The 25,557-nt window shown below is 39.0% G+C and overlaps 3 protein-coding genes across 9 annotated transcripts; 2 read left to right on the plus strand and 1 right to left on the minus strand.

Annotated features, from left to right (window-relative positions):
• The first annotated feature begins 287 nt into the window (after positions 1 to 287).
• Positions 288 to 11,090, plus strand: LOC111798385 (xylose isomerase). Of its 6 annotated transcripts, none has more exons than XR_002815701.1 (22): positions 288 to 442; positions 684 to 758; positions 893 to 997; positions 1,137 to 1,211; positions 1,296 to 1,425; positions 1,518 to 1,609; positions 1,703 to 1,753; positions 1,950 to 2,026; positions 2,104 to 2,158; positions 2,232 to 2,333; positions 2,420 to 2,471; positions 2,555 to 2,600; positions 2,717 to 2,772; positions 2,845 to 2,896; positions 5,144 to 5,223; positions 5,314 to 5,384; positions 5,480 to 5,520; positions 5,606 to 5,705; positions 5,790 to 5,861; positions 5,954 to 6,031; positions 6,842 to 7,008; positions 10,991 to 11,057. XR_002815701.1 is itself a non-coding variant. In XM_023681489.1 (21 exons), the coding sequence occupies exons 2-21, from the start codon at positions 699 to 701 to the stop codon at positions 10,857 to 10,859; spliced, it is 1,431 nt and encodes a 476-aa protein (XP_023537257.1). In that variant the 5' UTR covers positions 289 to 442; positions 684 to 698; the 3' UTR covers positions 10,860 to 11,090. The 6 variants fall into 6 exon arrangements, 3 of the variants coding, with proteins under 3 accessions (XP_023537257.1, XP_023537255.1, XP_023537256.1); XR_002815699.1 differs by lacking the exon at positions 288 to 442 and adding an exon at positions 506 to 553; XR_002815700.1 differs by lacking the exons at positions 288 to 442; positions 2,845 to 2,896 and adding exons at positions 506 to 553; positions 5,005 to 5,056.
• Positions 11,091 to 12,530: 1,440 nt separating this feature from the next.
• LOC111798990 (ADP-ribosylation factor 1) lies at positions 12,531 to 18,112 on the plus strand. The gene is made up of 9 exons (XM_023682364.1): positions 12,531 to 12,746; positions 12,826 to 12,996; positions 13,105 to 13,143; positions 14,038 to 14,100; positions 14,599 to 14,617; positions 15,993 to 16,104; positions 17,125 to 17,172; positions 17,429 to 17,559; positions 17,786 to 18,112. Exons 2-9 carry the CDS (start codon positions 12,894 to 12,896, stop codon positions 17,817 to 17,819), a joined length of 549 nt encoding a protein of 182 aa, XP_023538132.1. The 5' UTR covers positions 12,531 to 12,746; positions 12,826 to 12,893; the 3' UTR covers positions 17,820 to 18,112.
• Positions 18,113 to 19,054: 942 nt separating this feature from the next.
• On the minus strand, positions 19,055 to 22,937 carry LOC111799103 ((R)-mandelonitrile lyase 1-like). Of its 2 annotated transcripts, XR_002815767.1 has the most exons (4): positions 22,211 to 22,904; positions 19,707 to 20,553; positions 19,249 to 19,470; positions 19,076 to 19,162 (listed from the first exon to the last, which is right to left on the minus strand). XR_002815767.1 is itself a non-coding variant. In XM_023682506.1 (3 exons), exons 1-3 carry the CDS (start codon positions 22,935 to 22,937, stop codon positions 19,129 to 19,131), a joined length of 1,608 nt encoding a protein of 535 aa, XP_023538274.1. In that variant the 3' UTR covers positions 19,055 to 19,128. The 2 variants fall into 2 exon arrangements, 1 of the variants encoding a protein (XP_023538274.1); XM_023682506.1 differs by lacking the exon at positions 19,249 to 19,470 and having other exon boundaries at positions 19,055 to 19,162; positions 22,211 to 22,937.
• Between the last annotated feature and the right edge of the window lie 2,620 nt (positions 22,938 to 25,557).

Raw genomic sequence — 25,557 nt, forward strand, 5'->3', positions numbered from 1 at the left:
TCCCATCTGCCACGTCAGGTCTACGCTATTTTTTAATAAATTTCTATGGTTACAGAACACCACATCACAGCCCAATAATAAGACAACACGTAATCGTCTTTCAGTCAAACTACGAGTGAGTTTATCATTTCCTCTCATAACTCATTTTGATTTATGCTTCCAATTTATCTACGAAATTTCAACTAATTAATCAAAGTGTAAAGACGAAACTACCCCTGAAATTTGTTGATTATATCCGTTATCAGGAATACAGAGCCGCTTCCATATGCGTCAAATTTGGATCTCTATCCCATCCGGGTTTTGTGAATTCTGGACTTTAACTTTTATCTAAAAAAAGAATTCATAGTTTTATCCTTGGATTGCTCCCACTATATATTCGAGCCTTGGAGACCCACCGTCAGTGACTGATATTTTGTAGTTCTTCGAGGGTCATTTCGATCTTGTGAGTTTGATTCTTCGTTTTTCTCGTCTGGGTCGATGAATTTTTAGTGTTACTCTTCTGATTTTTGCAGTTTTGATCATGGGTTTTGCTTTTTATTGCCTAATTTCTGATGTATATCCATTTCCCCTTCCTGATTCTTTTGCAATCACTGGGAAATTGACTGATTTTGGATTCGATTGTTGATGATTTGTTGTTTGTTTTTTTGTTTCTGATCGAGGTGTTTATGTGGTGAATGTTGCAGAAATTGGGTGTAAAAATGAAGTCCCGTGAAGTTTTGGCTCTGTTTCTGTGTTTGAATGTGTTCTTGCTTGGAGCGGTGAGCATTTTCTTCTCTTTTTGTTCCTTTTTTCATCGTTCTGGTTGAATCTGTATTGAATGTGATTACACTTTTGTGGGTTTTTTCTGGGGTTTTGTTCATGCTTGTTTGAATGTGTTTTGGGATTCTTGCAGATTGCTGAGCCTCCCACATGTCCTGCTGATGCAAATAACGAATGCAGTCATTCTGGGGATTGGGAGGGGGAATTTTTCCCTGGTATTTCCAAGATTGTATATGAGGTTTGTTGGTGTTCTTACATAGAATCAATTTTCTTTGAATTGTAATGAATTCTTCCTAGAATGTTAGATAAATTTGGATTGTTCTTGGGGATAATAAGAACAATGTTGTTTTCTTATTTGTATTCTCGTTACATAACAGGGTCCTGCAAGCAAAAATCCACTGGCATTTAAATGGTATAATGCTAATGAGGAAATTCTTGGGAAGAAAATGAAGGTGTGGTTTCTTTGTTCTTAGTGTGCTTTTGGGATTCAAGGCATGTGTTGTATTTGTTTCTGATAGGAAATATTGTGACCATAGGATTGGATGAGGTTCAGTGTTGCGTTTTGGCATACGTTCCGTGGGACAGGAGGAGACCCATTTGGTGCTGCTACCAAGTATTGGCCATGGGAAGATGGTACCAATTCAGTGGCTATGGCAAAGAGGAGGAGTAAGAGATGAATCCACAACCTTGATCTGTAGCGTTTGGTAAATATGGCTGTGTCGATATAACTGATGTAAGTTTATGTCTTGGATTTGCAGTGAGAGCTAATTTCGAGTTCATTAAGAAACTTGGGGTTGAATTTTGGTGCTTCCATGACCGAGATATAGCCCCAGATGCACTAACTTTGGAGGTTTTGCTTCGTTTCTTGTATTCGACCTTTTGCGTGTTTGTGAACGTTAAATTTGCTAACTAAGTTTCTGCTCTGTTTGTATGATTTTTATAGGAAACTAATGCAAACCTTGATGCGGTTGTGGCCCTTGCTAAAGAGCTCCAGGTAATTGTATTCGTTATATGTTCGGGTGCCGTTTTGATAAATGCATTGTGTTTCAGCTGGGTGTCTTATGAAATAGGGAAATGCGAGTTCATTTCTCTGATAACTCGTATCGATTATCTCTTGTAATAGTAGGATATGAATCAAATCAACACCCGAATACTTTTGTTGTTATTTATTATCTCCCGGGGCTATGCAGGGAACCAAAATTAAACCTTTGTGGGGTACAGCACAACTATTCATGCACCCTCGTTACATGCATGGTGCTGCGACGAGGTAATACGTTTAGACCTTTGTTATCCATAGCCTGGTGTTCCCGGTATCAGCGTTTGAGCATTTCGACTTTCCTGCAGCTCTGAAGTTGGTGTTTATGCATATGCTGCTGCTCAAGTCAAGAAAGCAATGGAAGTGAGTGTGAAGACATGTATTATAAGTTACTATGCTTAGTTTGGTTTCAAAACGCTGATATACGTCTTGTCAGGTCACTCATCATTTGGGGGGAGAAAACTACGTCTTCTGGGGCGGCCGTGAGGGTTATCAGTCTCTTCTGAACACCGACATGGGGAGAGAGCTCGACCATATGGTGAGTTACTACAAAGTCTTCAGCTATCACTTAACGATTGTGTCTACCGTTTGGAGCGATAAAGGTCATTTATAATGTTCTTGCAGGCCAGGTTTCTTCAGGCCGCCGCCGCCTACAAGAAGAAGATTGGTTTCAATGGTATGATTGATTCCCAAATATTTCATCATGCCAAAATTTCACATCTGACTAAAGAGTTGAATTGTTTTTCATGAATTTTGCAGGAACATTGCTGATTGAACCCAAGCCCCAAGAGCCTACGAAACATCAGTGTGTTTCTTTACGTTCTTTTCTATCTCTTTAATCATGTTGGTTTACCCTTTTAAACGCCCGCTTGGGTTGTGGCTCGTGAACATCTATCCTTATGAACGGTTTTGTTTTATCAGGTACGATTGGGATGCTGCTACATCGGCTAATTTCCTGCGAAAATATGGTCTTATTGGTAATAATCTAATCATTTTTATCTTGATGTTTTTACATTTTTTATTCTGATCTTTATTCCCATCTTTTGTAGATGACTTTAAGCTTAACATTGAATGCAATCACGCCACGCTATCGGGTCATAGGTAGGAAATCCATTAGAAACGTTCGATTTTGATTATCTTTTAACTACAATCGATTTCTGAACTTTTTTTCTCGTATGTCACTGTCAGTTNCACTTTTGTGGGTTTTTTCTGGGGTTTTGTTCATGCTTGTTTGAATGTGTTTTGGGATTCTTGCAGATTGCTGAGCCTCCCACATGTCCTGCTGATGCAAATAACGAATGCAGTCATTCTGGGGATTGGGAGGGGGAATTTTTCCCTGGTATTTCCAAGATTGTATATGAGGTTTGTTGGTGTTCTTACATAGAATCAATTTTCTTTGAATTGTAATGAATTCTTCCTAGAATGTTAGATAAATTTGGATTGTTCTTGGGGATAATAAGAACAATGTTGTTTTCTTATTTGTATTCTCGTTACATAACAGGGTCCTGCAAGCAAAAATCCACTGGCATTTAAATGGTATAATGCTAATGAGGAAATTCTTGGGAAGAAAATGAAGGTGTGGTTTCTTTGTTCTTAGTGTGCTTTTGGGATTCAAGGCATGTGTTGTATTTGTTTCTGATAGGAAATATTGTGACCATAGGATTGGATGAGGTTCAGTGTTGCGTTTTGGCATACGTTCCGTGGGACAGGAGGAGACCCATTTGGTGCTGCTACCAAGTATTGGCCATGGGAAGATGGTACCAATTCAGTGGCTATGGCAAAGAGGAGGAGTAAGAGATGAATCCACAACCTTGATCTGTAGCGTTTGGTAAATATGGCTGTGTCGATATAACTGATGTAAGTTTATGTCTTGGATTTGCAGTGAGAGCTAATTTCGAGTTCATTAAGAAACTTGGGGTTGAATTTTGGTGCTTCCATGACCGAGATATAGCCCCAGATGCACTAACTTTGGAGGTTTTGCTTCGTTTCTTGTATTCGACCTTTTGCGTGTTTGTGAACGTTAAATTTGCTAACTAAGTTTCTGCTCTGTTTGTATGATTTTTATAGGAAACTAATGCAAACCTTGATGCGGTTGTGGCCCTTGCTAAAGAGCTCCAGGTAATTGTATTCGTTATATGTTCGGGTGCCGTTTTGATAAATGCATTGTGTTTCAGCTGGGTGTCTTATGAAATAGGGAAATGCGAGTTCATTTCTCTGATAACTCGTATCGATTATCTCTTGTAATAGTAGGATATGAATCAAATCAACACCCGAATACTTTTGTTGTTATTTATTATCTCCCGGGGCTATGCAGGGAACCAAAATTAAACCTTTGTGGGGTACAGCACAACTATTCATGCACCCTCGTTACATGCATGGTGCTGCGACGAGGTAATACGTTTAGACCTTTGTTATCCATAGCCTGGTGTTCCCGGTATCAGCGTTTGAGCATTTCGACTTTCCTGCAGCTCTGAAGTTGGTGTTTATGCATATGCTGCTGCTCAAGTCAAGAAAGCAATGGAAGTGAGTGTGAAGACATGTATTATAAGTTACTATGCTTAGTTTGGTTTCAAAACGCTGATATACGTCTTGTCAGGTCACTCATCATTTGGGGGGAGAAAACTACGTCTTCTGGGGCGGCCGTGAGGGTTATCAGTCTCTTCTGAACACCGACATGGGGAGAGAGCTCGACCATATGGTGAGTTACTACAAAGTCTTCAGCTATCACTTAACGATTGTGTCTACCGTTTGGAGCGATAAAGGTCATTTATAATGTTCTTGCAGGCCAGGTTTCTTCAGGCCGCCGCCGCCTACAAGAAGAAGATTGGTTTCAATGGTATGATTGATTCCCAAATATTTCATCATGCCAAAATTTCACATCTGACTAAAGAGTTGAATTGTTTTTCATGAATTTTGCAGGAACATTGCTGATTGAACCCAAGCCCCAAGAGCCTACGAAACATCAGTGTGTTTCTTTACGTTCTTTTCTATCTCTTTAATCATGTTGGTTTACCCTTTTAAACGCCCGCTTGGGTTGTGGCTCGTGAACATCTATCCTTATGAACGGTTTTGTTTTATCAGGTACGATTGGGATGCTGCTACATCGGCTAATTTCCTGCGAAAATATGGTCTTATTGGTAATAATCTAATCATTTTTATCTTGATGTTTTTACATTTTTTATTCTGATCTTTATTCCCATCTTTTGTAGATGACTTTAAGCTTAACATTGAATGCAATCACGCCACGCTATCGGGTCATAGGTAGGAAATCCATTAGAAACGTTCGATTTTGATTATCTTTTAACTACAATCGATTTCTGAACTTTTTTTCTCGTATGTCACTGTCAGTTGCCACCATGAACTTGAAACTGCAAGGCTCAACGGGATTCTCGGAAACATTGATGCGAACACTGGCGACCCTCAAGTTGGTATGAACCGAACCTGAAACAACTGGGACAGCAAGACATTCGAAGGGCATAGCAGGGTAGAGTACTAACTTTAGCTATTTTATGTCACAGGTTGGGATACCGATCAGTTTCTGACCGACATTGGTGAAGCTACTATGGTTATGCTCAGTGTAGTGAAAAATGTATGTAATATATCTTTGTTCGGTTTGTAAGCGCTGTAAATGGCTCTAACAACGACGCGAAAGAATATCTAATAATTGTTTTCTTCTGTGGACAGGGAGGGTTAGCACCTGGTGGATTCAACTTTGATGCGAAATTGTAAGTTGGTTTCTGTCTTTTCTGAATTTGATTACTCTCTCTATGATGTTTTTTTGTTCATTGTTGCGTCGGTGCTTATCGACAGGCGAAGAGAGAGTACCGACGTTGAAGATTTGTTTATTGCTCACATTAGTGGAATGGATACCCTTGCTCGTGGACTCCGAAATGTTGCCAAGCTAATTGAGGTAGCTTCTTTATTCCACTCGAGTTTCGTGTTTTTGGGTTCGTTCTAACCAGTAATGACGTTTAATGGTGATATCTTGAAAAAGGATGGTTCTTTAACGGAGCTTGTTCGTAAGAGATACCAGAGTTTCGACACCGAAATTGGCGCACAAATAGAGGTGACTTATTCGAATTAGCTTCCGTCCGTTCGTTATGTATTTCGACTTTTTTTTAACGGTTTAATATATATGATGTTCTGGATTTTGTTTAGGCTGGTAAGGCTGATTTTGAATATCTTGAGAAGAAGGCCATGGAATGGGGAGAGCCAAAGGTTCCTTCTGCCAAGCAGGTAAACTTCCTTATTTGTTGTTGTTCTGCTTGAAATGTGGCACCATTGGGGCCTTGGTCGAACCGGGTCGCCCTTGGATGGTGCAAACGATGAGTATTCAATTAACCCGACCTGATACTTCAATCAAGCCAACCCAAATTGTACTGGATCACTGATGGTTGGGTTGGGTTGGGTTGGGTTGAGTCTATCATCTAATCACGTTACGACTTCCTTAGCCCGTTCCAACCAAACTCAGTGATGCTCCTAGTCCAAACGAGTGCAGTCAGTTACGAATTTGACTGCAACTCAAACTAGACGTCCTTAGCCTGTTCCAACCGAACTTAGGAATGCTCCTAATCCGAACGGGTGCTATCAGTTACGAACTTGTGTAACTCACTAAACTTCCTTAGCCCGTTCGAACCATACTCAGGAATGCTCCTAATCCAAACGGGTGCAGTCAGTTCCGAGCTTGTGTAACTCGAACTAAACTTCCTTAGCCCATTCGAACCAAACTCAAGAATGCTCCTAGTCCGAACGAGTGCATTCAGTTACAAACTTGTGTAACTCAAACTAAACTTCCTTGGCCTGTTCCAACTACTTAGAAATGCTCGTAATCCGAACGGGTGCAGTCAGTTACGAACTTGTGTAACTCAAACTAAACTTCCTTAGCCCGTTCCAACTGAACTCAGGAATGCTCCTAATCAGTTAGTTACGAACTTGTGTAACTCAAACTGGACTTTCTTAGCCCGTTCGAACCGAACTCAGGAATGCTCCTAATCCGAACCAAACTCAGTGAGCCTAGCTGATTATGGTTTTTGTGCAATGTTTCAGGAACTTGCTGAGATGCTTTTCCAGTCAGCACTGTGAAGAAAAAGAGCCCTGATTTTCCAGCCAGCACTGTGAAGAATTAAGAGCCTTTTCTTTTTCATTCAATACATTTCTTCTTTTGTTCTTATGGATTATAATAATGGAGGCCTCTGGTCATTCCAGAAAATTAGGTATAGAACAGGTNGGATTCTTGCAGATTGCTGAGCCTCCCACATGTCCTGCTGATGCAAATAACGAATGCAGTCATTCTGGGGATTGGGAGGGGGAATTTTTCCCTGGTATTTCCAAGATTGTATATGAGGTTTGTTGGTGTTCTTACATAGAATCAATTTTCTTTGAATTGTAATGAATTCTTCCTAGAATGTTAGATAAATTTGGATTGTTCTTGGGGATAATAAGAACAATGTTGTTTTCTTATTTGTATTCTCGTTACATAACAGGGTCCTGCAAGCAAAAATCCACTGGCATTTAAATGGTATAATGCTAATGAGGAAATTCTTGGGAAGAAAATGAAGGTGTGGTTTCTTTGTTCTTAGTGTGCTTTTGGGATTCAAGGCATGTGTTGTATTTGTTTCTGATAGGAAATATTGTGACCATAGGATTGGATGAGGTTCAGTGTTGCGTTTTGGCATACGTTCCGTGGGACAGGAGGAGACCCATTTGGTGCTGCTACCAAGTATTGGCCATGGGAAGATGGTACCAATTCAGTGGCTATGGCAAAGAGGAGGAGTAAGAGATGAATCCACAACCTTGATCTGTAGCGTTTGGTAAATATGGCTGTGTCGATATAACTGATGTAAGTTTATGTCTTGGATTTGCAGTGAGAGCTAATTTCGAGTTCATTAAGAAACTTGGGGTTGAATTTTGGTGCTTCCATGACCGAGATATAGCCCCAGATGCACTAACTTTGGAGGTTTTGCTTCGTTTCTTGTATTCGACCTTTTGCGTGTTTGTGAACGTTAAATTTGCTAACTAAGTTTCTGCTCTGTTTGTATGATTTTTATAGGAAACTAATGCAAACCTTGATGCGGTTGTGGCCCTTGCTAAAGAGCTCCAGGTAATTGTATTCGTTATATGTTCGGGTGCCGTTTTGATAAATGCATTGTGTTTCAGCTGGGTGTCTTATGAAATAGGGAAATGCGAGTTCATTTCTCTGATAACTCGTATCGATTATCTCTTGTAATAGTAGGATATGAATCAAATCAACACCCGAATACTTTTGTTGTTATTTATTATCTCCCGGGGCTATGCAGGGAACCAAAATTAAACCTTTGTGGGGTACAGCACAACTATTCATGCACCCTCGTTACATGCATGGTGCTGCGACGAGGTAATACGTTTAGACCTTTGTTATCCATAGCCTGGTGTTCCCGGTATCAGCGTTTGAGCATTTCGACTTTCCTGCAGCTCTGAAGTTGGTGTTTATGCATATGCTGCTGCTCAAGTCAAGAAAGCAATGGAAGTGAGTGTGAAGACATGTATTATAAGTTACTATGCTTAGTTTGGTTTCAAAACGCTGATATACGTCTTGTCAGGTCACTCATCATTTGGGGGGAGAAAACTACGTCTTCTGGGGCGGCCGTGAGGGTTATCAGTCTCTTCTGAACACCGACATGGGGAGAGAGCTCGACCATATGGTGAGTTACTACAAAGTCTTCAGCTATCACTTAACGATTGTGTCTACCGTTTGGAGCGATAAAGGTCATTTATAATGTTCTTGCAGGCCAGGTTTCTTCAGGCCGCCGCCGCCTACAAGAAGAAGATTGGTTTCAATGGTATGATTGATTCCCAAATATTTCATCATGCCAAAATTTCACATCTGACTAAAGAGTTGAATTGTTTTTCATGAATTTTGCAGGAACATTGCTGATTGAACCCAAGCCCCAAGAGCCTACGAAACATCAGTGTGTTTCTTTACGTTCTTTTCTATCTCTTTAATCATGTTGGTTTACCCTTTTAAACGCCCGCTTGGGTTGTGGCTCGTGAACATCTATCCTTATGAACGGTTTTGTTTTATCAGGTACGATTGGGATGCTGCTACATCGGCTAATTTCCTGCGAAAATATGGTCTTATTGGTAATAATCTAATCATTTTTATCTTGATGTTTTTACATTTTTTATTCTGATCTTTATTCCCATCTTTTGTAGATGACTTTAAGCTTAACATTGAATGCAATCACGCCACGCTATCGGGTCATAGGTAGGAAATCCATTAGAAACGTTCGATTTTGATTATCTTTTAACTACAATCGATTTCTGAACTTTTTTTCTCGTATGTCACTGTCAGTTGCCACCATGAACTTGAAACTGCAAGGCTCAACGGGATTCTCGGAAACATTGATGCGAACACTGGCGACCCTCAAGTTGGTATGAACCGAACCTGAAACAACTGGGACAGCAAGACATTCGAAGGGCATAGCAGGGTAGAGTACTAACTTTAGCTATTTTATGTCACAGGTTGGGATACCGATCAGTTTCTGACCGACATTGGTGAAGCTACTATGGTTATGCTCAGTGTAGTGAAAAATGTATGTAATATATCTTTGTTCGGTTTGTAAGCGCTGTAAATGGCTCTAACAACGACGCGAAAGAATATCTAATAATTGTTTTCTTCTGTGGACAGGGAGGGTTAGCACCTGGTGGATTCAACTTTGATGCGAAATTGTAAGTTGGTTTCTGTCTTTTCTGAATTTGATTACTCTCTCTATGATGTTTTTTTGTTCATTGTTGCGTCGGTGCTTATCGACAGGCGAAGAGAGAGTACCGACGTTGAAGATTTGTTTATTGCTCACATTAGTGGAATGGATACCCTTGCTCGTGGACTCCGAAATGTTGCCAAGCTAATTGAGGTAGCTTCTTTATTCCACTCGAGTTTCGTGTTTTTGGGTTCGTTCTAACCAGTAATGACGTTTAATGGTGATATCTTGAAAAAGGATGGTTCTTTAACGGAGCTTGTTCGTAAGAGATACCAGAGTTTCGACACCGAAATTGGCGCACAAATAGAGGTGACTTATTCGAATTAGCTTCCGTCCGTTCGTTATGTATTTCGACTTTTTTTTAACGGTTTAATATATATGATGTTCTGGATTTTGTTTAGGCTGGTAAGGCTGATTTTGAATATCTTGAGAAGAAGGCCATGGAATGGGGAGAGCCAAAGGTTCCTTCTGCCAAGCAGGTAAACTTCCTTATTTGTTGTTGTTCTGCTTGAAATGTGGCACCATTGGGGCCTTGGTCGAACCGGGTCGCCCTTGGATGGTGCAAACGATGAGTATTCAATTAACCCGACCTGATACTTCAATCAAGCCAACCCAAATTGTACTGGATCACTGATGGTTGGGTTGGGTTGGGTTGGGTTGAGTCTATCATCTAATCACGTTACGACTTCCTTAGCCCGTTCCAACCAAACTCAGTGATGCTCCTAGTCCAAACGAGTGCAGTCAGTTACGAATTTGACTGCAACTCAAACTAGACGTCCTTAGCCTGTTCCAACCGAACTTAGGAATGCTCCTAATCCGAACGGGTGCTATCAGTTACGAACTTGTGTAACTCACTAAACTTCCTTAGCCCGTTCGAACCATACTCAGGAATGCTCCTAATCCAAACGGGTGCAGTCAGTTCCGAGCTTGTGTAACTCGAACTAAACTTCCTTAGCCCATTCGAACCAAACTCAAGAATGCTCCTAGTCCGAACGAGTGCATTCAGTTACAAACTTGTGTAACTCAAACTAAACTTCCTTGGCCTGTTCCAACTACTTAGAAATGCTCGTAATCCGAACGGGTGCAGTCAGTTACGAACTTGTGTAACTCAAACTAAACTTCCTTAGCCCGTTCCAACTGAACTCAGGAATGCTCCTAATCAGTTAGTTACGAACTTGTGTAACTCAAACTGGACTTTCTTAGCCCGTTCGAACCGAACTCAGGAATGCTCCTAATCCGAACCAAACTCAGTGAGCCTAGCTGATTATGGTTTTTGTGCAATGTTTCAGGAACTTGCTGAGATGCTTTTCCAGTCAGCACTGTGAAGAAAAAGAGCCCTGATTTTCCAGCCAGCACTGTGAAGAATTAAGAGCCTTTTCTTTTTCATTCAATACATTTCTTCTTTTGTTCTTATGGATTATAATAATGGAGGCCTCTGGTCATTCCAGAAAATTAGGTATAGAACAGGTAGAGTTACAGTAAAGAGGAAATGGTATATGAATGTTTAAGCAACTTCAATTAAATAATTCTTGACTAAATGACTCTGCGTTGATCGATACCCGATCGCCCGTTAGTTATAAGCTTTCTACATGAGATGTGTTTGAACGCATGATACTACTTATCGGGACTTACTAAGCTTTAAAACACTGTAAATCGAAACTTGTCTGGCCATTTTGCGTTCAACTTTTTTATCAATTACGTGCGGGGAAAACCAAGCAAAATTGGAAAATTGTATCGGCCTACTGATAACTCATGTTACATGATGCCACTCTCGAGCATCATGTAAAAGTGCTCTCCTATTCCACTTTACACCTATCGCGATGATAAAAGACTCATTAACTTTACAGCTATCGCGATGATAAAAGACTCATCTTGCCTTGATTTCTCTTAAATTCTCAAAACTTCAATCGCTCCATTCAGAATAGGAGAGCACTCATTTTGGAGTGAGTTACTACTTAGTTGCTGGCACACCACAGAGGTGCGTCCTTCCCGATTTTCTCGTACTAGAGAAATGTCCTCTCAATGCTCTAACGTCCACACCGGATATGGACTGAACTATCTCATATTTTTGGTCTCCTACACATCAAAATGGAAAGAAATAATATGCAAATGTGGAGTGGATGCATGATATCCAATTCACACTAAATTTAGTAGCATCTTACACTATGTATATGATCCACTGTCCTCGGTTGCATCACAACACTTCTCTTTTTGATATTAACATAGCTTGAACAATATTTGCTAACGATCAACTTGAGCTATTATAAATGGTATCAAAGCCAGGTGAATTATGAAATACTGTAAGCCGTTGTTATTTCTCTCTTCCTTGCTTATATAACGTCTCTTTCAAAAATCTCTCTTTCGAAAATTTCTCTCTACCCTCGCTTTCTAAAAACCTTCTCTTAAAACCGAAGCCAGAGGCTCAAGTATACGTCGCTTGGCCGTAGGCGACGCAAGAACGAATTGACTTAGCTCACTTGTCGTTGGAAAGTGAGCACCGCACAATCGCAAGTCCTCTGCCATTAAAAGTACGATTGTGACAAGTGGTCCCTACCCAAGGTTATATACTGTAAGCAGTTGTTATTTCTTTCTCTCCTAAAATCTTCTCTTAAAACTGAGGTCAAAGGCTCGAGCATACGTCGCTTGGCCATAGGTGATGCAAGAACGAATTGACTTAGCTCACTTGTCGTTAGAAAGTGAGTGCCGTACAATCGCAAGTCCGCTGCCATTAAAAGGGCGGATTATGACAACGTAACGCACTAAATCTTCTTTCACTCGAAAAACTAAATATCACCCAATTTATAATTCTTAATTTACTTAATTTTTTTTTTTTATAATTATTAATTTAATTTTCAATTTCTTATAATTCTTAATTTACTTTTTTTTTTTTTCACAATAGTAACCAATATATTAAAACATTAATCCAACATTAACCCCAAAAATTTAAAAATAAAAAATTATTGAAACTGTCGGGGAAGTATATATATATATATAATTATTGTGCTCGGAAGTGACGTGGATAGACCGTACCGCACCGGGAGGAACACGGCCATCGAAGAAATTTCGGTTACTTGCAAAATTTCCAACTCCAATTTCGAGAGTTGCGAATCCAATTCGAGCAGATCAGCGAGTTTCTTGCTGGGAGTCTCTTCTACACTGCTGCTTCTCTCTCCAGATTCTTCATTCAATCCGTAATTCTCATAACAACGCAGGTTCTGTCCTCTTTTCTGATGCTCGTCTCTTCATTTTCACGTTTCTGTTGAATGTTGAGTCTTTACCTGATTTTTGCAGGGATGTATTGAGCTCTGCGTTTGAGATCTGATCCATAACTGTCTGTTTTCTTCTTTCTGGTTGCACTCATGGGGATTTTGTTTACTCGAATGTTTTCTTCGGTGTTTGGGAATAAGGAAGCTCGGATCCTTGTTCTTGGCCTTGATAATGCTGGGAAAACTACCATTCTCTGTACGATTTCTTGATTTTTTGCTTCTAGTTTGATGTTTTAGGGTTTGTGTGATGTTTTGATGGAGATTTCGCGCCATTTTGTAATGGATTCTTGTGAATGTTGTGCAGATCGGCTCCAGATGGGGGAGGTTGTCTCCACAATTCCAAGTTGGTATTCTTTCCGAATGTGATATTGTGTTTCTATGTTTTTTGCAAAGTGGAAATGGTGTTGGAATTTAGAATTCGATACGAGGAGTAAGAAGCATTTTGTCAATCAAGATCATGTTAACTACGATTTGAATTTTCGCATTTAAATTTAAGTGTTTATGTGGAATTGCCACAGTAGTTGCTGCATTAGTTCTATAGATCATTGTGTTACCAATGGTTAGCTTCAAAACAATGGTTGCCTCCTTACCATGTTAATGGTTAGCTTGAAAACAATGGTTGCCTCCTTACCATATTGTTTTTGTTCTTTTTGAGGGATGCCCATCTAATTTAGAAAAGGGGAATGATCGGAAATTACATCCTGAATGTTAAAATTTATCGACTTTAGTTCTTCAATTGTTTAACTGTGAACAGTGAAAAGATGATTGGAGCACAACAGTTGAAGGTTAGCCAATGGGTTCCAAGGGGCAAGCTATAGATCTAGGTCTTTCAAGATGATGGGCTCAAACTATAGTTGTTTTCTGTGTAGCTAACATGAGAATTTTCTGTGACTGAATTGTTTGCTGCGGAGATATCGATCTAGGTTCAGCGTAATGCTTCATTTTGGGTTTTGTTAGTTTGTTGGTTTCGATGCTTTTCCTTTCTTCTTCTACTTTTTTACTTTCTAATTTACGAGAGGTTTTACGTGTAGATTTTTGTAAATTTGGTGGGATATTTTTTTGTGCGTCCCAGTTTGTTTTTCGATGCTTCCCGATGCCTTCTTGTTACAGTATCTTCCAATTTTTAAACGGAGACTTCATAAGTGAAAAATTGATTTGATAATAATTGTTTCTTGCATTGGCTTTCCTTCAGCTACTGTTCAAATATCTTTTAAACGATATCCTTTTCTTGATGCAGCAATTGGATTTAATGTTGAAACTGTGCAGTACAATAACATCAAATTCCAGGTCTGGGATCTTGGTAAGCCAATCTAGGTCCTGATATATGTTCATGTGATCTCATGTTATTTCGTTTTCTTCATGACTTCTCTGATGACATCTCAACACTCTAAAGAAGAAGAAAAGAAGAGAGAGAGAGAGGAGCATGTATTGTTCTGCTAAATTGATAAATAGCTTTTGCAGATAGATTTGTAATGATTTTATTCGTAGTCCCACAAACGTGCGATCTGGCGTGAAAACTAATTTCATATTATTTAACATGTAAAGAGTTATTAAAACTCCCATTTTTTTTAAAATAAAAGTTCTGTCATGAGAGTGAATGTCATTATAGGGGAAAAAATATTTAGCCATAGGCCAATATGCATATTATAATGAAGTCATTATCTCAAAGCATTGCATTCGTATGTGTGCGTGATCGTATGTGGGTGCATTCTTGCTGCAATGTTCTTAGATTATTTTGTCAAATCTATCTGAGCGTCTTGGTTATTTCATTAATTGTTTTTTGTTGTCTGTAATGCAGGAGGACAGACTAGTATCAGGTTCGTCTTTTCATTTTGTCAGCTTGTTTTCTAGTTTTTTCTGATGGTTGGGTAAAATCTCTAGCTTGTTGAAATAATATCTCGATAATGTGTCGGAAAGGAAATGGCCGGTATCGCTCAGTTATCAGTTAGTNGGCTTCTAGATGGATGCATTTTGGAATTGATGCCATTGTATAACAAATGCAACCTTGGAAGGTTGTAAAAGTAGAATTTCATCACATTTTGTCATCTCTCTCTCTCTCTCTTCTCCTCAATGGATAATAACTTATGATTTTGTTATTTACTAAAGAGTGTTCATGATATTTTAGAAAAGTTAATAAATTTTGAATTTCTTTAAGGACGAAAAAGAAAACTCATTAGTTTACCAGAATTGTTAAAATACTCTCGAATTGGGATACCTAGCTCCACGTGTAAATTTCTTTGTGAATGTAATTGTGTCTTTCTATCTAAAAGATGGTTTTGCGCAATCCTGCATGGCTAAATGAGGTAGGATGCTTTTTTTTTTTTTTTTTTTTTTTTTCCTAAAGTCAACTTGTTCTCCCCCTGGCTCCCACCTCCAATTCCCAGATCGATGGGTTCCTCTGCTGGAGGGTACCATGCATTTTTTTTTAATCAAAAGATAAGATAAGAGGGTGTTTTTCTTTTCTTCTCCTCTTCTTTTTTCCTTTTAAATTGAAGATTTGTATTATGTTTCTACTGATAATTATTATAACATAATTTAAAAATTGTTTCTCGTGAATGCTTATTATCCTTTTTTCCAGAAGCTATGACTGTACAATTACATTAATACCAAATTCTGATGTAAAGGGCATGAGTTTGGACTTTATTCGGTTCTTCGGAAATAAGATCGTATGATTTATTATTTTACTATTAGCTTACATGATTACTGTTGTGTATTTATCAAATTCTATGGAAGCTTGTTTCTGCGTCTGGTTTCGAATGGAGATTAATACCTGGTTTTTTTCTTTTATGTTTTTATTCAAGGAAACATTCTTGATTTTGAATTCCATGCTCATTCTGTTCTATTATTTTTATAAAGAAAATATTGTATTCTATTCTATTCTATTCTTTACCCAATAACTTCTGTCGCAGAGCTTTCTACCACAAATAGTTGTCTTAGGTTATTCCAGTTAAAAATTAGAAGTTTTTAATCTTTTTCACTTGAGTCTATATTTGACTTCTTAAATAGGCTCTCATGTCATGTGTCAACAAGATATTGTTTCCGAAGAATAATTTGTGTATTTGTGACTTAGTACGTACATCAGCCCATCTATGTTTGACTTTTATATTGACTATAACTAGTCTTTCTCCTATCATTTTTCTTCTCTTCTTTTTAAATGATTCAGGCTAACCAGTTTCTTGCGTTGTGTTGTAGACCATACTGGAGATGCTATTTTCCTAATACGCAAGCTATAATCTATGTGGTTGATTCAAGTGATACTGATAGGCTGGTGATAGCAAAAGAGGAGTTTCATGCAATACTTGAGGTAAAATATGGTCGATACTTGTTGCAAAATTGGTAAACAGAATGTAGAAATTTGTCAAATGCTGAGCTTGTGTGTTTCTGAAATTAGGAAATGAAGTTCAATGTTAGTTATATTGTAAATAATGCATTTTAGATGCCTTTATTTGATACAATGTAACATCTCAATTCTGCGATTAACAGCTCCAACCCACCGCTAGCAAATATTGTCCTCTTTGGACTTTTCGTTTTGGGCTTCCCCTCATGGTTTTTAAAATGCATCTGCTAGGGAGAGGTTTTCACACCTTTATAAAAAATGCATCGTTCCCCTCTCCAACCAATGTGGGATCTCACAATCCACCCCTTTCGAACCCAACGTCCTCGCTGGCACACCGCCCTGTGTTCACCCCTTTCGGGGCTCAACGTCCTTGCTGGCATATCGCTCGATGTCTGGCTCTGATACCATTTGTAATAACCCAAGCCCACTGCTAACAGATATTGTCCTCTTTGGGCTTTCTCTTTCGAGCTTCCCCTCAAGATTTTTAAAATGCGTGCTAGGGAGATGTTTCCACACCTTTATAAAGAATGCTTCGTTCCCCTCTCCAACCGATGTGGGATCTAACAGGAGCTATATCTGGTTCCTAGATGTCAATAGTGGTATGTTTGCACCGCCACTCTTTTCCTTCAGGTTCCAATGTCTTACTTTTGCATAAGAAGTAAATTGAATGTCAGGTTCCAATGTCTGGTAAAGAATGCTTCGTTCCCCTCTCTAACCGATGTGGGATCTAACAGGAGTTGTATCTAGTTCCTAGATGTCAGTAGTAGTATGTTTGCATCGCCACTCTTTTCTTTCAAGTTCCAATGTCTTACTTTTGCATAAGTAAATTGAATGTCTCCGAACTATTTATTTATTTTTTTTTTTTTTTCGGGGGGTTCTAAAGTATTGAGCTTGGTAATAGCTGTGTAAGTCTGTTTCCTAGATAAGTTTCCTCAGTTGATTTCTTTTAGCCAGTTCTAATAGTCTTTCCTTTTTGTGTTTGTTCAGGAAGAAGAGTTGCGGGGTGCAGTTGCCTTAGTTTTTGCGAATAAGCAGGTTAGTGCTATTGCCTATTATCTATACAATTTGCATTTTTTTTGTTGAAAAGAACATAAAAAATATTGCATCTTTTTCTCAACGCTAGTTTTTTTTGGAGTTGTACACTGTTTCTGTAGTTGTTTCTCAAGACCACAGCACGAGGTCCGAGACTAGTCTTCGATATTTTGAATGCATGATTGTTTCATTCAAATGGTTAATGTAATCCACTTTCTACTTATCTATCTTTTATACAATAGTCTTCACTTCGGTATAGGATCTTCCGGGTGCACTTGATGATGCAGCAGTCACAGAAGCCTTAGAGTTGCACAAGATTAAGAACCGTCAATGGGCTATATTTAAAGCCTCTGCTATAAAAGGAGAAGGTCTTTTTGAGGGATTGGATTGGTAAGCTGTAAATTTGTAGCTTACTTTTGTTTGTTTTTCTTAACGACTCAAAAAACTATAATGATTAGACACGATGATGGTTAATGGACACCTCGTAGAAAATAGTTCAATGTCAAATGACTTCGGACTCCTCAAAATGCTTGAAGCAGCATGGCTACTCAGAAGGTTTCGCTCATTTCATGGCTCGCGTTTATATAATCTAACTAATTAGCCTCTTAATGCACAGGTTAAGTAACACACTCAAGTCTGGAGGTGGCTAATTCAAGCCAAAAGAAGAACATTGAGGCGCCCAGTTGACGAATATGGTGTTTAAGCGTTATGAGTTGCAGGAGAGAACGCGTTTGTCCGAGCGATTTCGCCAGCTTTACTTGCTTTTTAGTCACAATTTTTTAAGGGAATGAACTATCGGTATACATGTAAAATTGCTTTTGATGAAGATGGTGGCCACTGGGAGTCTTCGCTGACTCTATTTTTCTTGTTTCCCATCTTTAAGTGCTTTGGTTTGAAGCATGTTCTTATTCAGAGATTATGTCTAAATTTGTACTTCTCATCACTTCCCTTTTGCCCTCTGCCAATATTTTATGGGTTGGGTGCGTTTTTACACACATACCTCTGCCAAACCATATAGAGGATTTCTTACATGCATCGACCCAACACAACAGAGGTTTGGCTCGGTTATTAAGAGAGTAAGCCCACCATTAGCAAATATTTTCCGTTTTGGTTCATTATGTATCGTCATTAGTTTTACAGTTTTAAAATGCGTCTACTAGGGAGGTTTTCACAATTTTATAAGGAATGTTTCGATCCTCTCTTCAACCAATGTGGAATCTCACAATCCACCCCTGGTGTCTAGCTGATACATTGTTTGGTATCTGTCTCTAATACCATTTGGATCCACCCCTGGTGTCTAGCTGATACATTGTTTGGTATCTGTCTCTAATACCAATTGTATTAGCCTAAGCCCATTGCTAATAAATAGTCTGTTTCGGTCCGTTACTTTGTCTAACTGTACACTTTGGGACACCTTTGTTATTATCACTTCGTCTACCTGATCATCAACATTCGTAGCCATAATGTATTTACAACCTATATATGTATGAATGGTTAGATTTTGTGTTATATTTTGATGAGTTAGGTTATAATTGAGTAGGTAAGTACTCAATTGAGTTATATTTGATATATGTTACCAATGCATGAGATCTCACATCGATTGGAGAGGAGAACGATTACTTACGAAGACGCTGGACCCTGAAATGGTAGATTAAAAGGGGTGGATTGTAACATCTCACATATGTGGGAGAGAAAAAGATAACAATATCTGTTAGTGGTGAATTTAAACTATAACTATATACAAAGAGAAGAGAGGGAAGGATTAGAAAACGTGAACTATTTATAAAAAGTATAAAAGTACGTTAAATATAATTATTAAAAAAAAAAAAACTTACAAATGTGAACTATATAAAATTTGAACCTATAATATCTTTCAATTTTATATTATTATTATTTTCTTTTTTATAATAGTAAAATAAGAAAATGGCTTCTCAACTCCTAGCCGTCGATTTTACACACTTATCTTTCTCGAAGCATCTTGAGACCAACATACCTACAAAAAACAAATAAATAAATAAAATTAAAAAATAGTTAGCTAAGGGAAATAAAACATAATAAAAATAATCTTAAAAAGTGTACCTTAGCCAATATCAGTTGATTTCAAATCTCGAGGTTAAGCGTACTCTAAAACTTTACATAAGACAAAGTTTGGTTTTTTGGGAATGACGGTAGAAAAATTGATAGTTAAGTCACCCTTACTGCCACTCGACATAACCATACATGAGATTTTCACCTCATACGACTCCTCCTTCAATTCTTGGATCCTTTTTCTCGTTCGAGAATCTCCTCCCCTCTTCCATTCTATCCCGAAGAGTGACAAAAACCAATTCAGTTACGTTTTCATTCATTTGAAATCTGGGCTCTTAAACTTTTAAATTTATTTCACTAATGGTTAAAAAGTTTCATTAATATTTTTCCGAAAAGAAAAAAAAAACCCTTAAATCTTTTAATGGTGTTTTTTAAAATTTAAAGATATTATATATATATATATATATATTTTAAAGGCTATGAAAAATGTAAAAGTAAAAAGAACTCACCGCCCCAACATGGAGACAGTGGCCATAGGATTGGTTCCCGGCGAGTCGGAGAAAGTGGAGCCGTCAACGACACGCAGATTTTCAACTCCGACAACTCTATAATTCCCATCCACCACTTTTCCGACCAAACATCCTCCATGGTAATGCCAAAACGTTGTCACCGTTCTCCGACAAAACTCCCCAACCACTCCATCATCCGCCATGTTTTCCGGCAACGGCAGCCCCAAAAACTGAATTCTCTTTTTCCCCTCCAAATCTGGCGTCTTAATCTTCTCCATCGTTTGGGTATTCAGCAAATCCCCAATTTTCCTCAACCCTTCAACACACTGCGCCAGATCCTCCGGCTGCGTGAAATAATTGAACCGAACGGTGGGGCTCCGCCGCACATCGGTGGAGGAATTCAACCGGAGAGACCCCACAGAACCCACTTTGGAGAATTTGCCGCTGATTACGACTAGGCTTAAATTGAGCGAAGTGGAGTGTGGAGGGAGAAGGGCGAAGGAGGGGGGAATTGAAAATGGGAGGAAATTTGAGAGGGATTCGAAATGGGTGTTTGTTTCGGTGGTTCCGACGACTTCTACGGTGGTGGTTGGGAGTGGAAATGGTAGCATTATGTTGACGCCGAAACGGGGGTTGTCGGACATGAATTCGCCGACGTGGGGTTGGTGGAGGACGACGGGGAGGTTGAGGGAGGAGAGATGAGATATCGGGCCGATTCCGCTTAGAAGGAGGAGTTGTGGGCTTCCAATGGCTCCGGCGCTCAATATGATCTCACCTTTGTTGCGGATGTATGCGGTGTGTGTCTTTCCTTTTGAATCGGAATAGGAAACCCCGGTCGCAGATAAACCTATATAAAAAAGTAACAACTTTGTCATATCCGAGAAGAACAATCCATAATAGACGTGTTTTAAAAACTTTAGGGGAAGCCCAGAGAGGACTTTGTTGGCTAGTGGTGGGCTTGAGCGATTGCAAATGGTATAGAGTTAGACACGGGACGATGTGCTAACGAAGAGGTTGAGCCCTGAAGGTGGGTGGACACGAAATGTTGTGCCAGCGAGGGCACTGGGCCCTGAGGGGATGGATTGTGAGATCCCACATTGCTACTCTGAGTGTCAGTGAGGGTGTTGGGTCTCGATCTGAAATCAGGGCTTGTAGTAACTATTAGGCTTTCCTGCCTGGGCTTCTCTCAAAGTTTTTAAAACGCGTTTGCTAGGGAGAGGTTTCCATATCCTTACAAAAGCAATGTTTCGTTCTACTCCCCAAACGATGTGGGATCTCGCAGAAACAATCCCCGCAAATTCTCCGTGTAGTATCTCTACCCCAATCGTGGCAGGGATGAAAACAAGAAAATAAGAGTTATAACATATCATTTAGAACAACTCTTAAAGGTTCTGACCGTCTGTATTATTAAATGTACATGTGTGAGATCCCACAACCTCACATTGGTTGGACAAGAGAACGAAACCCCCTTTATATAAGGGTGTGAAAACCTTTCCCTAGCACACGCATTTTAAAACCCACATTTTCCTAGCACACGCATTTTAAAAACCTTGAGGGAAAGCTCGAAAGAAAAAGTCTAAAGAGAATAATGTTGGCTAGTAACCTTTCCGTAGGAGATACGTTTTAAAAACCTCGAGGGAAACCTGGAAAGAGAAAGGCCAAAGAGAACAATATCTGCTAGTAACCTTTCCCTGACAGACGCGTTTTAAAAACCTCGAGTGAAAGCCCGAAAGAGAAATCCCAAAGAGAACAATATCCGCTAGTAACCTTTCCTAATGCATTTTAAAGACCTGAACGGAAAGCCCAAAAGAGAAAGCCAAAATAGAACAAAACCTTGAGGGAAAACCCGAAAAGAAAGCCTAAAGAGGACAAAACCTTGAGGAAAAACCCGAAAAGAAAGCCTAATGAGGACAAAACCTTGAGGAAAGCCCGAAAGAAAAAGCCTAAAGGGGACAATATACGCTAGTAGTTAACATGAACCCGAAAGAGAAAGCCTAAAGAGGATAATATTTGCTAGTAGTGGGCTCGAACCGTTACCACACGACTTCTTTCTAACGGATGTTATAAAGTTTAATCAACCTCGAGGGAAAGCCCGAAAGAGAAAACCCAAAGAGAACAGTATAGGCTACCAACCTTACCCTAGCAGACATGTTTTAAAAACCTTGAGGGAAAGCCTGTAAGAGAAAGCCGAAAGAGAACAATATCGGCTAGTAATCTTTCCCTACCAGACACGTTTTACAAACCTTGAGGGAAAGCCCGAAATAGAAAGCCTAAAGAGGACAAAACCTTGAGGGAAAGCCCAAAGCTGCTCGTAACCTTTCCCTAGCAGACACGTTTTAAAAACCTGAAGAGAAAGCCTGAGACAGAAAGTCTAAAGAGGACAATATCTGCTAGTAGTGGATCGAACCGTTACGACACGGCTTTTTTCTAATGAATGTTACAAAGTTGAATCAAATTAGAGCAAGAAAAAGTGAAAATTTGAGGCATTTAAGAACACTACTAACCAGAGAAGATGATTCTATTGACACTTGCCTCAACAACAACCTTAAGGTTATTAGACTCAACCTTATTCAAAAACTCCACAGCTCCACGTCTATTCCCATGCACATCAAAGATCGAACCACCAGTCTTAGTCCCCACAACGCTTCTCAAATCAAACCCATTATCAGGCCCAACCCCACCTTCCAACATCGCCCTTCTAAGCGCCGCCTGCCAAGAGCTCAACCTCGGCCGTGACACCACCGTCTCCTCAACCCATTCATAGCCCTTCTCCACCATATCCATCTCCCAATCAACGCCTCCACTTTCAAAGAACTCCCTATGAGCCCTTGAGTAGAATCCAGCATTGATCATGCTACTCCCGCCCAAGATCCTCCCTCGTAGATTCTCCACGCCGTCCTCCGACACGAACCGCTCGTACGGGCCTTTCCCGTCGTCGTCGTCGGTGAATGCGTTTAGTAAGCCTTGCTTGTTTAACACGGATGGGAACTTGGTCGGCTCGCTGCCTCGTTCGAGGACGAGGACGGTGAAGTTTGTGGATAGTGTTGTGGCTAACGGGCACCCGGCCGTTCCGCCGCCGATGACTATGTAGTCGTATGGTTGCTGTTCTTGATGGTCTGGTATGTTGTTGGCATTGTGCACGAACTTCATGTAGGGATTAATGGGTTTGGTGTCAACGGAGATGGAAATGAGGGTGAGAAGGAGAAAGGTAGCCATGGTTGAGTGCTTCATGTTCATCTTTGGATATACAATCAGCTAAGAATTTAGGGTTTTTATATGAACACAAGTTAATTCCAAGGGGAAGAATGTTAGGCGAAGTAGGTAAAGCTCGAGTTTTTGGTAAGAAAGTTTTGTACGGTGTTTATGGGTTGGGTCAGATCGGGTTAAGTTTTATTATACAATGAACCCAACTCAACCCAACCCGATCCAACCATAAATTTTTTATAGAGTAAAGCTCGAGTTTTCGGCGATTTCTAGCAACTTTAGGGTGAAGAAACTTTTTTAGGAGTGTTTATGGGTTCGGTTGGATCCAAGTTGAGACGTTTCTTAGATACAACTCAAATGGGTCGGATCGAGTTGGGACATTTTTTAGACACAGTTCAATTGTTTGAGTTCTTTTAACTTTTTTCAATCAAACTCTTACTATACAATGAACCCAATTCAACCTGACCCAACCCGACCCAACCATAAATTTTTTATAGGGTAAAGTTCGAGTTTTCGGCAATTTCTAGCAACTTTAGGGTTAAGAAAGTTTTTTAGGATGGTTTATGGGTTGGGTTGGATCCAGGCTGAGACATTTGTTAGATGCAACTTACATGGATCGGATCGGGTTGAGACATTTTTTTAGACACAATTCAATTGTTTGAGTTGTTAAATTTTTTCAATCAAAACTCGACCCAACCTAACCATAAATTTTTCGAGTTAGGTTTGTTCAAGTTATCCAAGTTCAACTCAACTCAATCTATAAAATTTTTCATTTATTCACCAAAAACAGTTCAAACCTAATATCAAAACTGATAATCCAACCCAAAACTCGACCCTACCTAACCATGTCAGGTTTGAACTGTTTTCGATATAAGTTCTAGCATTACGAGTTAAAAACATAATATATAATGATAATAATAATAAAATAAACGTCAAAATATGGGAAATTTGTTGTGTTTGGTTAAGAATATCCCTCACAAAAATGTTTTTTTAAGGAAAATTTAAGAATGATTTATGTTGTCATTTTCGAGTATTACACTAAAGAGAGGTAGCTACTAAATAGCTAGATTGTTTGTCAAAACTACTACTCATTTTGTTGGGGTTGGTGACCATATTCTAAACTTCCATACTTTTCATACCAACTTCGAGTATCTTTTTTAATTGTATGCGACTTTTCCATGCACGATCTAAACAAGAATTCGTTGAGTTGATCCTAAGAATAAGATATAAAAAGATTTCCAAATAAGGATTTTTTTTTGCTCGGGTTTCATACATGTCATGCAATCTGCGTACCCATATTTTCGCTCATGCATGTTTCGCATATCAGGTTTGATATACGTACCAATCTAAGTATAGTTGAGTCGGTTTGACATGTTTTTTTTTTTTTTAATTTTTAAAAATCTTATACAATAGGAATAGAGATAAAGTTTTGAATTCAGCGGTAATAATTATCTTATATAGTTTGAGTGTTTGATTGTAATAGTGTTGATTGGTTCATTTTGCAATACTTTATTGCAAAACTATAATAATATGGCCCTGTTCGGGTTGGGTTGGGTTGAGTTTAGAGATTTTTTTGGACAAACCCAAAAGTTCGGGTTGGTTGGATTAGAGAAATAATATAACTAGAGACTTATCATATTAATGCAACTATTATACCAAGAAATTAGAATATAGCCGAGACAGCGATGGGTTCTTTACCCCTGTGGAGATGGAGAGACAGAAGTTTTAAGAATTCAAGCGAAGGTCACGGCGAGATGAGCCGTTTATCATCACGATAGGTCACGACAAGTGGAAGTGCAGTGATGTATGTAGTTGAGGCATCCTAACAGTAGACTTGAAACTTTGTTCCTACATGACCCGATCAATTCGATTAGGCACTCGCCATCTATTTTCATTGTCAACTCTTTGACAACAGGAAAAAACCATTGTTCAACTATTTGACGATATGAAAAAACCAAAAAAAACTCTGCCCTCTCTACGAAACTACCATATCAATGTAATTGTTTCCCGTCATCATCTATTAGCCTACATATTATGGATTCTTGTCGCAGCAAATGACAACTTCCACTAATCTCAATAAAAAGAAATGTAACCGATCTTAAAGTAAATAATCTTAATATCAATGAACATAATGATCGAAATAAATCAACTTTGATCCTATCAAAATATTTAAAATAAACGTTATTTCTAAGCAACTACCATGTCAATGCAACTATTATACTAACGAAAACAATTTACACTAATACACATGCATCTATCAAAGAAAACAATATAACGAGAGAACTATTCTTCTAAGGTACACTAAAAATATTCTAACGAGCAACTTAACTTATTCTTCTAAGTATACTCATATTTTCCTAAGGTTACTGCATAAATTAGTAACTTGTTCTACTAAGTCTACCGATCATTCTCCTAAAACTACAGTTAGTAACGTGTAATGCTAGCTAATCATTTGCATGTCCTTCACTATTTATTATTTTACCAACTTTGAGTCTTCTTCCTCTTCAATCCACTATGATCAACCCGAGCTTAGCCCTTCTTATTGGAAAATTCTGGAACGTGCTTTCAAAAGGCTCACTTCATCTGAATTCCTTCACAGATATTAAGAACAACCCAATTGTTCGATTCGATGGAACGTGCTTTCAAA

This window comes from Cucurbita pepo, chromosome LG07 (assembly GCF_002806865.2).
Source record: "Cucurbita pepo subsp. pepo cultivar mu-cu-16 chromosome LG07, ASM280686v2, whole genome shotgun sequence".
Lineage (NCBI taxonomy): Eukaryota > Viridiplantae > Streptophyta > Magnoliopsida > Cucurbitales > Cucurbitaceae > Cucurbita > Cucurbita pepo.